At 43.1% G+C, this 15,016-nt stretch overlaps 1 protein-coding gene across 5 annotated transcripts in view; it reads left to right on the forward strand.

Moving 5' to 3' along the window:
- AGPAT3 (1-acylglycerol-3-phosphate O-acyltransferase 3) overlaps nt 1-15,016 on the forward strand; it is an 86,972-nt gene that overhangs the window by 59,850 nt on the left and 12,106 nt on the right. For all 5 annotated transcript variants that reach the window (XM_054004426.1, XM_054004452.1, XM_054004441.1 and 2 more), the window contains 4 exons: nt 8,234-8,460; nt 12,764-12,933; nt 13,121-13,282; nt 14,755-14,908. In XM_054004426.1, coding sequence (XP_053860401.1) covers nt 8,283-8,460; nt 12,764-12,933; nt 13,121-13,282; nt 14,755-14,908 — 664 coding nt within the window. In that variant the 5' untranslated portion in view covers nt 8,234-8,282. The remainder of the gene's footprint in view (nt 1-8,233; nt 8,461-12,763; nt 12,934-13,120; nt 13,283-14,754; nt 14,909-15,016) is intronic.

Consider the following 15,016-nt stretch of genomic DNA (forward strand, 5'->3'; position numbering starts at 1 on the left):
GCAAGGAGGCCATGGCAATCTGCTCTGCCCTCTCGGGCGGTGATTACATTTTATATCAAAAGTTACATATAATCTGTTTACAATAATGTACCAATACCTATCATCTATGTTAGACAGCGTGTCTCTACCTTAAACCAATAGAAAAGTGTCACCATCACACCAAGACATGGAGGACAAGAAGGAGGAGAAGAAGGTCAGGACACGCCCAAATTCCTCCATCTTGTACCCCTGAATCACATTCTAAAAGCCCCAAAATTCTACTTTTCCACACCGTGTCAATTCAGCTACCACACTGCTCAAACCCTTGCGGCTTGTAATTCCTCATACAGAGTTGGCAGTTTTTCCCATGGGCTAAAATGGAAGCCACAGGTGTTTTTGACTTTGTGCCAAGGTCTTCGAGCCCCCTGGCAGGGTCTGGAGACAGCCAGGGCAGCCAGAGGGATGTCCTGGACTCCAACAGGTGCACAACCAAGTGTTGAAGTTGTGTGATGCCTTCCCTGGAAAGCTCAATGCAGCGCCCTGTGATGTCTTGTGAGTATGGGAGGCTGTTTTATGGGAAAAGTGAAGTCAGCCTGCTTTGGTGAGACTCAGGCATGACATCAAAAGTTGTCTGAGCTGGTTTTACCCAGGGAACTCATGACAGAATCTCTCTAGTTTCCCTGTTGTGAATGGAAAATCCCTATGAAAATAACATTATTTTCTTTGTCAGTAAAGAGGTGCTCACAGCGAGAGAAATTCTGCAAGGAGTTTTGCTTCCTTGTGGGGGTTGTCATGCAGCCAGCAGATTTCTACGCAAGTCAGTGTTAATTTTGGTTATTCAATCCATTTGTTCAAATAGAAGCAATGTTAACTGAAGGGTGTTTGCTGAGAAGAAATTGAATTTGTGCACACTTGCTCTCTCTTTTTTGTGCCAAGTGTGATACAAGGAAATGGTTGAAATTAAATTTGGAAAACAGCCATTTTAATATTGCTGGTGTTTTCAGCTGTAATATTGTAGCAACAAGTTAGAGAAAATATAATTTCATCCCTAGTGGTGGCATAAGCACAGTGCTTTTTGCAGCTATTGAGGAGGCTCAGTCATGTCAGTAACATTGCATTTAGGGCAGGGAAGAGGGAAATCTGCCCCTCAGGTGCAGTGATCTCTAGTATTGAGAGCTGGATTTTTTCACTCCTGATTGCACTGAGTTGTTTGAATACTTTCCTTTGCTTTGTCATTCTGTTCTGTGGTCTTCTCACTACAAACTCGAGTTAAACAACTGGTCATCTTGGTAGTTTTTCTTAGAGCAACTGGTGTCTTGAAGATAAGAAGGAAATGTAAAAACTTCTCATTAAGTCTAATTCTGTATGCCTGTGAAATGATCATGAATGTCAGAGCCATAAGCACAGCTTTTTCTTTCTTTCTTTTTTTTTATTTTAACCTCTAAATATTGGCATCTCATTAGGATGATGAGTCAAACCAAAGGCTTTTTATTTGATGGAAATAGTCTTATCAAAAATCTCTACAGTTACTGAGCCAAAGCTATTGACATGAGTGGAAGTTTCTGTGGCTTGAATGCCTTCAGATCAAGCCCAAAGTAAGGATATATTTCAGACAGATAGTGGTGATAATCTTCCACTCTTGACCTTTTCTGGGAATTGGCTGTGGTGCTGTTTCAAGGCCAAGATGGACAACATTTCAAGGAATGAGCTTTCATCTGATTTCATCATGGTAACATTTTTTCTTTTTGAGATCTTATTCCTAGTTCTTAAAACTCAAAAACAAACTTACATCTCTGTGACCTCAGTTTAGCTTAAGGTTCTTTTCCATACCCTTCAATTTTAAAAATTCGTGGCAAGCAGGATTTTTAATGAACTCTGAATCAGCCTTGCATGTCACTGAGGCACGTTCAGGGAAATTAGACCTATATTGTGTGAGAAACTAAGATAATCTTTCTGTCATGCTTAGGTTAAAAAGGCTGTGTCTGTAGTAGACAGTTTGTAATGCTGTGTGGGATGCAATTGAGTAGCTGCCTATTTTTACAGCTTTTCTGGAGAATCCCTGGTACAGACTGTTCAAATGGGTACCAAAACTGTTGTTATACCTTACTTGTTTATTTGCTTATTCTCTCTGACTCATTGCAGTTGATCTAAGCTTTGTTTTCCAGCCTACTTAGACACCTGTGGTTGCCAGTGCTGGTTCTAAAATAAATGAGGCCTGAGTAGTGGAGATTGCTTTTAGTGGTGCCATGGCAGAGTGGGCAGGAGTCTTGGGATGCTTTTTTAAAAGCTGGGGCAAAGCCCTTGGTAAATACTCTCTCCAGTGGTTCTGTGTGGCGTCTGCATCAGGGGGGTCAGGCTCCCAAATTCCTCATCCCAGAAGGAGATATGGGGTACAGTGCAGGAAGTGGGAGTCCATCAATGACCTGTTGTCTTCCTGAATATTTTCCTGTTATCAGGGTTCTTTGCTATGAATATATCATTTCGCTTTTAAAAGCTGGATAGCCACTGCACTTTTGTGTTTCAGCTAGAAGAATATTGTGTATTCTGCAAGGAATAATTATTTCCTAGCAGTAACTGATTACTTCTAAGCATTGGTCATAAGATGATCAACATATTTTTGTGTGGAATGTCCCAGAAGTGTCCAGGAAAAATAACCTGCTCCCCCAATGTGGTAATGTGGCATTTCTGAAGGATTCTAAAATAACCAGATTGGGATCTGTACTTTTATTTATCTGACAAAGAAGTATAGGCAGGGCCATTGAAAGCTGTCCCTCATATCTCTGCCCTGACTCTTGGGTAGCTGCTGAGTGTTCTTGGGTTTTCTGGTCTCAGGAGAGGTGAGGGAACAGACACTTAGACTGGTGATTTTCATGCTTTTGAAAAAGAAGTAGCCTGAGTTGGGTCATGAGAAAGGCTGGACAGGTAGAAAGCATACTCAGAAAAAGCCATTTTCTTGAGCTCCTGGTTTCTGCTGCTTTTATCTGTCCCCATAGTCATGAAGCAGCTCATGCAACAGGTAGATCTCACTTTGAATAAAAAACAGATTTTATTTTCCTTGTGTGTTTTTGATGAACAGTGTTTGTAGAATTCTGAAAAATCATCAGGAAACTCCTGATGGGCGACAAAATGCCTTTTTTGTACTGCTTCTGACTTGCAGCATCATTAACCCTTCCTCACAGGCAGGGTTTGCCAAGTTTGTACAGACATCAAGGAGGCTTAGAAAGCTTCACTTGAAAAATACAGGATTTTAAAATGTGGTGGTAAAAGGTCAAATTCAGTGATCTAAAAGTTTCACTCATTTCTGAAATAGCAAAAGTAGATAAAATACCAGATTTCAGGCCAGGGACAAGATATTCAGGGCAAAAGACATCTGTAATTGGTTTCATGGGTGGAGGTAAATATGGCACAGCAGAGATGGCCAAAGCATGTTCAGAAAAACTGAAGGCAAAGGTCTGGAGATGTAAATACTGCCTGCCACAATTTTTGTTGTTGTCCAGCACATTAATTCTCACTGATTGTAATATTAGGATCAGTGGACCAGTTTCTAATTTCATGCTCATATTCATGCAAACATCATGAACTTCAGAGGGACTGCACACACATGACAGCAAGAAATTAATTAAAATCTGGACTTCAAAGTGAATATACTGTCTTACAGAATGATTAGTGGCTTAATTTTTAATTTTGAGTTCATAAACAGCTACATGTCATGAAATGCTGTAATGTGCAGGTCGTGCTTTTGACTGATTTCTTAATGAACGCAGTCACGCTTCTCTGTCATTCTCCCTTCTAATGGCTTTGAACTTGGTGGCAAATTCCAGTGACATTTGGCAGACGTAGAAGTCTCCAGGAAGTTTAATCATTAAGATTAAATGTAGAAAGCTGGGTAAAGGAGAAGGGTTATATTCTGACTTCTGCTGAGAGGCATGTTGTATCTTTTGGAAACCAGAGAGTCCATGTGAACGTGGGGCTTCAAGACACAACTCTGTCCTCGAGTCCAGGACAGAGCCACTGGCCAAGGCTGAGCCCATCAGAGATGGTGGTACCACCTCTGGGGTAGTGTACTGAACAGGGAAGGTGGGAAAGAACTCCACAGCAGAAATTGTGGCCAGAGAGAGGAGTGTGAATGTGTGGGAGAAGCCCAGGAGATTCCAAGGTCAGTGCAGAAGGAGAGGCAGGAGGTGCTCCTGGCACTGGAGTGGAGATTTCCCTACAGACCCTGTCGAGGCAGCTGTGCCCCTGCAGCCCAGGGAGATCCATGGGGATGCAGAGATCCACCTGCTGCCCCTGGAGGAGCCCACACAAGAGCCTGAAGAAGCCTGTGACCCTGTGGGAAGCCCAGGCTGGAGCAGGTTTGCTGGCAGGACTTGTGACCCTGCAAGGGACCCACTCTGGAGCAGCCTGTTCCTGAAGGATTGCACCCCATGGAAAGGAACCAGGCTGGAGCAGCTGGTGAAGAACTCGTATTGGAGAAGTTCATGGAGGACTGGCTCTTGTGGGAGGGATTCCCCTCTGGAAGAGGGGAAGTGTGTGAGAAGTTCTCACTCTGAGGAAGAAGGAGCAGAGATGAGTAATGGACTTACCTCAGCCCCATTCCCTGTCCCCATGCACTGCTGGGTGGGAGGAAATACAGAAAATCAGGAAGTTGAGCCCAACAAAAAAGGAAGGGGTTGGGAGAAAGTGTTTTAAGATCTGGTTTTATTTCTCATTACCACACTCTGCTGTGATTGGTAATAAATTGAGCTGATTTCCCCACACCGAGTCTGTTCTGCCCATGACAGTAATTGGTGAGTGATCTCTCCCTGTCCTTACCTTTACCCACAAGCTTTTTGTTATGTTTTCCCTATCCAGGTGAGGAGGGGTGTGATAGAGTGGCCTTGGTGGGCACCAGTCCTCCAGCCAGGGTCAGCCCACCACACCAAGACATTTGTCTCCTTGCCCTTTTCTTGAGAGGCACAGAAATAAGGGAGAGAGCCCTGAAGGAATCAAAGCATTTAAAAACTTTTTCATCAGAGCAGATAGATCAAGACCAGGCTGGACTGGGCTCTGAGCAACCTGGTCTAGTGGGAGGTGTCCCTGCCCATGGTGTGGGGTTGGAAGTTGGTGATATTTAATGCTTCTTCCAACCCAAACTGTTCTCTGATCCTGTGAAAGCGGGGAGAGTACTAAAATTCCCCACAGTTCTCAGTGTGGCTGTACAGGAGGAAATGAAGGTTTTGTGGTAAAAGGCCAATGCTGGGAAGTTACAATGTTTAAGGAAAACAAGGGCAAAAATAAGATTTTACCAGCAGGACTTTAAAAAAGCAGATTATATGGAGAGGTTAAAAAAAAAAAGAAAATAGTGCGGAGACTTGCTGTTTTAGACTGGGGCAGCAGTTTACTTCCTAGATACTTCAGTAAGCCAATCTTAATATGTATGCCAAATGCAGAAGTGGTGCTTTTCCTCGTTTCAGCAAATACTGATTTCCCTTTCCCCATCCTCTCCCCACCCTGACCATGGGAACAGCTGCTGACCACCTTTTGCCTGTTGTCCTGTCCCTAAATTGCCTGGATGTCCTACATGGGCAGGGATGCAGAAAACTAAAGAATTCCTGGATTAAGGTTAACTTCTAATGATCTTAAAAGTCAAATACAGTTAAGTGAGGGATTGTCAAAACAGAGACTGGCAGGTTTTGTATGCAGCAGCGAAACTGGAAGGATCAGACACCAGCGCAGGACCAGAGGAAGTCGTCTCAAGCTGTGCCAGGAAGGCTCAGATTGGACATCAGGGGAAATTTCTTCATGGAAGGTGTTGTTAAGCATTGAAACTGCCTGGGGAAATGGTGGAGTTGCCATTCCTGGAGGTGTTCAAGAAGTGACTGGATGTGAGATTTAGGGCTGTGGTTTAGTTGATGAGGTAGTGGTTGGTCAAAGATGGGATTCAATGATCTTGGAGGGCTTTTCCAACCTTATTGATTCTATGGTGCCCAGCATGTGGGGCAGGATGCTGGTGCAAGAGTGATAAATCCTGTTTTCCATGTCCAACAAAGCTGGAGAAACCATCCTGGTACAATGTAAGGAGGGATGTGTTCTTTGGGGTGTGTAAAACAGCAATGTCCTTAATATAAGAGACAAACACCAGCCACAAGCTCTGCTCAAAGCCAAGAGGCTGTGGAAGTGGAGCCAAGCCATTTGATTTGAGGATAGATAATACCTGACATTCCTGTTTCTCCTTGTGCCATTTGTGTGTGCTTTGTGCCCCTGTCTGAGAGGGGCCAGGCTGTGTGGAAGAAGGCTGTAAGTGCTGCTCTAATGACTGTCATAGATAGAATCATGTTGTAAGAGCTTCCTGGATCCTCAAATCCAGCCTTTGGAATGGTTTGACACTGGACACAGTCATCAGCAAAGCTGCTTGCAAGTGGCTCTGCAGAGGGCAAGCAAGAACTCAAAAAATAGCTTGCGGGGGTGGAGGGAATTGTTCTTTTCTTGTTTGTTTGAGCTGGCTTTTGAGATACACCAGATGAAGAGAATGACTCTTGGAAGCGAAGAACTTGGTGTTTAATGTTTGGCAGTATTTATTCGAGTGTGCCAGTGGAAAAGACAAACAAGCCCAGTGCTAGGGAGTCGCTGGATGCCATGGCTGCCTCCCACAAGGCAATGTGTGAACACTGGTGTGGTGTTTTGGCTCTGTGAGACAACTGCAGCCTTTTGGGAAGGGAAGAAGAAGGAGGACTCCACTTGTTCCTTTTCAAACAGAAGTCTCTGCTTCCCAACAGCTGTTCTTAAAGTAATTTATTAGTGGAAGAAATGTTCGAAAACACTGGGAGAATTTAGATTATTTATCATGAGCTCCAATACTATTCCTCTTGCTTTGCTTTGCTTTCTGTGGTAGGCACAGTACTGGCTGTGTCCAACCAGGCTTTTTTTTTTTTTTTTTTTCCTCTCTTACATGCTTCTGAAATGGGTAGGTTATTAATGATGCAAAATGGATGTTAATTGTGCAAAAACTAGACACTCTGTGCCTTGAAAGGCTGTACCTGATGGGCAGAAGAGAGGATAGAAAACAAGCTTTCACAATAAAATTGCTGTAGAGTTTTATAAATAGCAGCACACCATAAGCAGGTGGTGAGTGAAAATTACTTGATTCCTCACAGCTGGCAGGGACTTTATTTTCAGACAGCAGGTCCACATCACCTTGGGATGCCTGATTTGTCAAAAATATTTGTTACTATCTACTGCTTGATCTGGTCATTTGCCACATTTGTAAAAGCTGAGCATGAAAACCATCAGCAAGCTGTGGCTGTGGCAGAAAAGCAGGGTCAAGCTTTTTATTTTTTGGGTGAGACCTCGAGGCTGCAGTCTGACAGCCTGGCTGGCTTTGCAGAGCTTCCAGTACCTAACAGGTCAAACAGGCCAGTGCTGGATAATGTGGTGCTTGCAATAAATTCAGTTTGGTGGCTTGGTAAATACAGTTTGCTGGGTTAACTTTGTGCTGGCAGGATTTGTGGTGGATCAGGCTTGTCTAAGCTGCTGTGGCATTCTGCTGGTTCAGGTGTTGCCAGTCTTTCTGCACCTGGTATAAATATGGCACATGCTCAGAGTTAAGTGCTAATGTGGTGGAATCAAGATTCTACACCAATGTCCATTTCAGATCAAGTTTGTACTGCTACATAGCCTAAGGCTTTTTTATAAATTTACATTTCCCCCCCACACTAACTGGTATATTACAGAACTGTGGCTCGACAAGGTGAGAAGTTATTAAACCTGCTCCAGCATGGGTGTTGAATGTGGGAATACCACATTTCCATTTCCATGCCTTAGTGTTGGCCAGAGTGATGCTGTGTGTGCCCAGCCCTGCTCTTTGCAGGGTGAGGCTCCTGTTGCAGTTCAGGAGAGCATCCCTAAAGATACAGCCCCTGTTTGCCCACTGCTCACTGTGAGTGCAGGGCTCTGTGTTCTTCCCAGCATTAACTCCCAATTATGTGGTATTTGTTTGAAGAGACGTGTGAGATTAGTCTCTTCAGCAAACAATAATCTTCCTGGTGGGCTGTAAATTGTAAATAATGATTCCTTCCTCTTTTGGATGGGGATTTGCACCATCACCAGTTTGTGTGAAGACCTGCATGAGGCAGGCTTGGAGAGCACAGTGTTTATTGGGTTGGGTTCTCCTTGATGCATGAGCCTGGACTGTTTCAGGGCTTTTGCTTTGTCCTTCCTCAGAGCTTGTAAATCCACTCCATTTGACTCTTCTGTTGTTTTTTTTTCCCTCTTTCAGGACAGTTATTCTGAGTGACGGCCCTTGCACACGCTTCTGAGTGGTTATCATGGGCTTCATTGCCTTCCTGAAGACCCAGTTCATAGTTCACCTCCTCATTGGGTTCGTCTTTGTTGTCAGTGGACTGATCATTAACTTCATTCAACTATGCACGCTGGTCCTCTGGCCCATCAACAAGCAGCTTTATCGCCGAGTAAACTGTCGCCTTGCCTATTCCCTGTGGAGCCGTGAGTATGCTGGGCTGGGCTGGGGAGGGGCTTTTCTTGCCTTTGCCTTTGTTAACCAAAGGAAATATATATATGCACATGTATCTGTTTGCACACAGAGACGAGAGAAATGGTAAGTTAGATGTAGATTCTTTCAGAGCAGGTCAAAACAGCCTTTTTTTTTTCCTGGAATATTGGGAAATCATATAGAAGTCAAGGGTCTGATGTATGTTGTCACTCTGTCATTCAAAAAAGTGGGAAGCAAAGCTCCTCTGCACCTCCAACCTTATCTGGACTGATAGGAGTTGCTACTTGTGTCTCAGTGCCATCTTCATCCAGTATCAGCACCTGTGCTAAGAGGCAGTTGTGAGACTGGCTCAGGCACTGGGCATGTGAGCAGTAATGGTCATGTAGGAGCCCAGGTTTATTGTGTGGGCTGCAGAGGGAGAGGTCTATCTTAAAGTATGTCCTGTCTCTGCATCTGAACTGTGTAACAAACTTCAGAATCCACTTACACCCTTCAGTGCCCATCTCTGAGGCCAGGGTCTCCTTGTGAGCATTTTTTTCAGTGGTTCTTCTTCTGCCCATGGGTCAGCTCTGCACTGAGTGCAGCTTCTTTGTTCTCCTCTGTCAGACCTTTGCAAAACTTCCTCCCTGTGGATGCCTCCTTCTCCTCACAGAGCTGGATTTCTGAAAATGTTTAGAGTGTGTAGAAGGCTCCTTAGCCCAAATGTCACCTCCTGTTTCAGCAGTGAATCATCTAATTGGTTTCCATTCCCCATCCCTTCCCCGTATGCATGGCCACTTACCTTAGTGCTCAGCTCAGCATCCAACTCCCACTTTGGGTAAATTAGTCACCACAATGAACACTGAGATTACAGTTCAGCAGTCCACTGACAGGCACCCACGTTTCGTAAATCATCAGTGTGAAGTATCACAAACAAAAACTCTCTGAGGTGTCTGGTTCTGTCTCTTTTTAAGTGTGTTGTCCCTGCCTTTACTGTGCTTTTTGTCCTGCCTACTGAGAAGCACAGGAGAGAGGAAATTAAATAGACTAGCAGGCAAATTGTCAGGAAAAAAGGTATTGTAGTAGAAGAGCTTAGTAGAAACTTCAAAATGAGTTTGGTTGGATGAGAGTGGGGACATATAGGGGTTTTTATTTTTAATTTGATTGTAAGAATTTCTTTGTGCTTTTAGTAATCTAGACTCTGATCTCATGCTGAAAACTATTGCTGCATTAATAGTTAGCTTTTCTGAGGATATGAGCTGCTTGCTTCTGTAAGGTTTTAGGCTCAGCCCTTAGTTAGCATTGTGCATGAAAAAAACACACTTTAAATGCTGCTGTCTTATATCCTCTAAACACTGGAAATAACCCACACCATTGTTGAAAGAGGTTTGGAAAAGCTGAGTAGATAATTGGTTGTACGTAGGATAACCCCTAGTGTATAGCCTGTTATAAATTAACACATTGGGAAATTAAACTATGAAAATCAATGTAACTGTTGTGTGGGATTGCAGAGAGCTGATGGCCTATAATGGAAGAGCTGACAGAATATGCTTTTCAATTGTGATTTATAGCAATTTAGGTAAGCTGTGTAAATGTAGTAGCTCCAATGTTGCCATTCATAATGAAATACATTTCCATATGAAGAAGCCTTTTGGCAAGAAACCTGTAGGGTGGTATTCTGCTCTGGATGCTACATTTTGCTCACTTTCTCCAAGCTGTTTGTGGTTTTAGGCTGAGGGTCTGCAAGAGATGCTGCTCTGCCCAGCTGGCAGAGGATCAGTGTGCAGGGAGGGATACACAGGTGATCCTGTATGTGCCTCTGTACTGAAAACCAGGCTCTGTTCTTACTGTATCTCCTCTCAAATACATAAAGCCCAGCTTGCAAAGGGGAGGGAGACTCTATCCAGTGTTCCTGACAGACATGTGGGGAAGGCAGCCTCTTGGGCTCTGGCCCATAAATTCGTGACAGGTAGTCTGTACTTGCAGCTCTCCCACGTCAGCTCCTTTCAGATGAATCACACCCTTGGAGTGTGCAGCATGTTTGGGTTAGTCCTGTTGCAAAACTAACCTCTCAAATGTTGGTACTTCCAGCTGAGGGATGTGCTGTGCCCCTCGTTTGCTTTGTTTCTGGGGGGCTTGTGAGGCTGTAAATGCACCTGCTTTGGTGTGTGGGACCCCCAGCTGCAGGGGGCGGTTGAAGCAAGGTGCTGCTTACTCCCTGTAGGAACTGTCCTGGGCAGTGCAAGTGTTGCCATTCCTTCATTCAGAAGGATTTCTTGCTGTAGCATTGATAGGATCAGTGCCACGCAAAGGAGCTGTAACCCACACACTGAAAAAAGGAAACGAGCCCACTCCTGGTTATAATTACATCATTTGTCAGCACACTTGTTAAGGACAATCTGTTACCTCGTGTCAATCCTTTGGCTCGTCAACCCTTCTCTCTCAGTATGAACTCTGGCGAGTCCTCCACTCCTTTAGGGAGAAAAGTTCTGCAGAAAGTCACATCCACACTGGCCTCTACATAGTATTTTTTTCCTGTTTTTGAAGAACAAACACAACCAGGTGATTATAATTATTATAAGAAAATGTAGCAAGTACTGGAGATGTTTCTCCTTGGTACACAGTCAGCAATGGAAAGGGAAAATTGCTCAGAGTACCACGATGTGTTTGGTACCACTGCTCCATTCTCCTGGCCACCTGCTTGGAAGGTGATCTGAGGACACTCTTGCTATCCTCTTTCCCCTTTTACTGAGCCAGGATAACCAGAGAAAGGAAGGTGAGTGAACACAAAGCATGCAAAGCTGGGAAGCAGTGATAGAAACCTGTACCTGGTGTAAAGGAACAAGACAATTCTGTCTTTCCTCTGCCATATTTCCAGTTGTCCGGGGTTAAGCTCTCTTGGCCAGAAAGGTGCATAACTTTGTTGTGCCTCCAAATGAGCAAGTGCTGAGAGTGATACAGGGGAATAACCTGGTGGGTGAGTAAGTGGCCAAGAGTGAAAAAAACAGTGCTAGGTGAGCTCTGTACCCTCAGCAGAACCAGGACTGGTTTTCCCCATTATTCACCTAAATCCTGTGTTTGTCTTCTCTCTGGTGTGGAGCAAGACTGGATCCCAAACTCCTCTTTAGCAGTATGGATAGATGACCTTGTCTGATCCCACTGATTAGAAACCCTTGTGCAGGAAGGTGCTGCCCTGTTTGGCAAAACCAGAAACTCCCAATGGGAAGCTGAAAAATCTCCTGGCAGAGCCTGTTAGAGGGAGCAGAGGGGGAACCTGCAGCTGTAGTCATGTGGGAAGGGTTGGACTCCTTTTAACTGCTGTATTTGTGCAACTACATTTTTATTTCAGCCATATCTCATTGAAATAAAAAAAAAACCACCAATGACTATGGTTTGCAGGGAAGCAAATCTTCCTACTGGGAGGATGAACTATTCTCATACTTTTTATAGCTGTCCCATGATGCAAGCAATGCCTTCCATATGCCTCAATGTACTGAAATGAGGGAAATGAGCTAACCATAGCAACTACAGTCACTGCATGCTGAATTTAAGTGGAAGGGGGTTTTATGATGAAAAAAGGGGAGGTGGAAAATAAAAAAGGGTAACAAATGTTCAGGGTGGAATAAGAGTTGCTGTGATACTTTAAAGTTGGAGTAAATGGAGGGAAAAGGAAAAGGGCTCATTCTTTTGCAGTAAAAGAAAGACAAAATTTACCAGTCCTGTCTTTGCCCAGGTATTTTGATAAATTCACTCAATTTTCTGCTGTTTTTAACTCTGTGTTGATGATCATAATGCAGAACAATTAGAGCCCTGTGTTGTAATATTAAAATCTATCACAGAAGATCTATGCCACTGCATCCCTTTAAAGGACCTTTATTGGTCTGTTTACCTCCATAAGGCTTGTTTCATGCGGAGTAAAAACATTAGGCTGCATCTATGCATAATTTGTATTCCACCTGGGAGGAACTGTGCTCATTTAGTGGAGCAATCAACAGCTCCACTGTCTGTTTTCAGGCATAAACAGTGGTCGTGAAATTTTGCATTTGAAATGCAATGCCCAAACTCATCGCTGTTAAAAACTTGCTGAATTATCCATAATACATATGTCTGGTGCCTTAAATACTGCTTAGGGATGGTAATATGGTGTGGTCTGTACCCTTCCAAGCTTTTGTTTCATCTCTGTTGGGTGGGTTTGGGAAGCTGACTGTGTTTGGGGTCAGGAGAGGCTGGGCAGTGAATGCGGCTGAGGGTGAAACTCTAAATACCTTCTGTAGGGGTACCCCTAACTCCTCTCTCCACCTTCATCATGTTTGCTAGAGTTGGTAATGCTGCTGGAATGGTGGTCAGGCACAGAGTGCACCCTGTTCTCAGACGAGGCCACGGTGAAAACCTTTGGGAAGGAGCATGTCATCATCATCCTGAACCACAACTTTGAGATCGACTTCCTGTGCGGCTGGACGATGACGGAGCGCTTCGGAGTGCTGGGGGTATGTGGACCATGAGCTTTCCCTTCCTCTGCAGGGTGACAGGTCTGTTTAAAACCCATCTATAAACAGTTTCTTTGCATTTAAGTTCCCAGATACAGCTCCATCATCTTAGCTTTAATGTGTTTGACCTCGTTGCACAAATCAGCAAATGACATTTTTGGATTGTCGCTTTCGTTTTCTCTCCAAGAGTTCCAAAGTTCTTGCTAAGAGAGAGCTGCTATATGTGCCCCTAATCGGCTGGACGTGGTACTTCCTTGAGATTGTTTTCTGCAAAAGGAAATGGGAAGAGGACAGAGATACAGTTATTGAGGGATTGAAACGTTTGTCTGATTATCCTGAATATATGTGGGTAAGTGTTGAGTCCCCCCTCTGGTATTGGCTGCTGGAAGTGAAAAGGTGACAGACTGGTGCCTGTGGCTTTGTGTGTCAGGAGAAGGTGTGCCCACTTCCAAGAGTTGTCACAGAAAAGCCATGCTCTGTTTCAGGAGGTCTTTTGGGATATACTGGTAGAAAACTGCTGTTTGTCTGTTGGTAAGGGAAACTATTTGGGAAACAGTTCAGAAGCTTGAGAATCATTTATAAATCAGGCTTGTGTGATGCTAATGATTCTGTCCAAACTTATTTTTGCCTATTTAAAAAAAAAAACAACTTATATTTGATTACTACATCTGTATAACTAAGATTGCTATAGCTGTATATTTCCTCAGGTAGGCTGAAAAGACACATAAACAAAAAATCTTTTTTAGAGAAATGAGTGAATTTGACTGCACAGATCATGGATTTTGATAGAAAATTCCTGTTAGTGTGTTCATTGATCTGTGAAATTACAGGTTTCCCAAAAAGTCTCTGTGAGAACATATGGCAAGCTTATATCTCCTTCTGCAGTTACATTTTTTCCTTTTTATTTTGACATTATTTAAAACCAAGCGTAAAACGTCTCTGTTTCATTGTGTGCAATGCTGTTAAACTTCACTGCAGCAGCACAGTGGTGTAATCAACCCATTAACCTTCTTAGAGCTTTGAATGCAAAGGTTTTGATAAATTCCCAGTTTTGCTTTTATAGCAGCACAAGTAACGTACAATTATTTGGCTTATAAAACATTAAGAGGCTTTTTATGCATTTTAAGTGAGTTTTCAGTATTACCCAGTAGAGCTTGTTAAAATGAATAGTGAAACATTAAGCCTTAACTAGAACATTGTGAATGCATTGTAATTTTCTACCATTTCAAAGATAGAAAAAGTAAGAATCTGGAGAATGTATTTTAAGCTACTTAATTGCTTGAATATATGGATATGACTTATATTGAATATATCTTCCTGATGAATGTGGGGAATAAAAAAAAAACCAGAATAAACCCTACCAATTAGAAAATCTCAAGACTGAACTTGAGCTTCAAATCTATACATTTTAATGATTCTACAACTGAGAACCAAGGACGAGTCTCTAGGGAAAACAACTAGAAAATATAAGTGCAAAATGTAGTTAGCATTGATTATTTAAATCAAGACTTCCTGCTTGGTAATTGAAATCATGATTAAAATTGACTTGAGTGGATCAATTTCCCAATTTCTCTGCATTCTAAATGCCACAATTAGGGCTGTCTCTTTGTCACCTTAAATTTGGTACAAGTGTTGTTAAATGTAAAGGTAATGGTAAATGAGTTGGGAGTTGGTGCTTATGCCTAATGCTTGGTGAAGAGATGAGACAATTGAAATGTGTGCACATGTATGTTTATCTTGGGAAAATTTTCAGTATACTGCTGATTTCTTTTGATATCTCAAGATATGCTGGGGATTTTTTTTTGCTTTTGTCTTGCACAGTTTCTGCTGTACTGTGAAGGAACTCGTTTCACAGAGACCAAGCACCGCATCAGTATGGAAGTAGCTGAATCCAAGGGGTTGCCTAAACTGAAATACCACCTGTTGCCCAGAACCAAAGGTTTCACCACTGCTGTCCAGTGTCTCAGGGGAACAGGTACTGCCAAGTTTTGCAGCACTTTTAATGTGTTATTTAGCACCAGCATAGTCTGCTCTGTTGTTCATTACAATTAGTGAGCTGGCAGTAATGAGGATATAGTGTGTC

This window comes from Vidua macroura, chromosome 2 (genome assembly GCF_024509145.1).
Source record: "Vidua macroura isolate BioBank_ID:100142 chromosome 2, ASM2450914v1, whole genome shotgun sequence".
NCBI classification, from domain to species: Eukaryota; Metazoa; Chordata; class Aves; order Passeriformes; family Viduidae; genus Vidua; species Vidua macroura.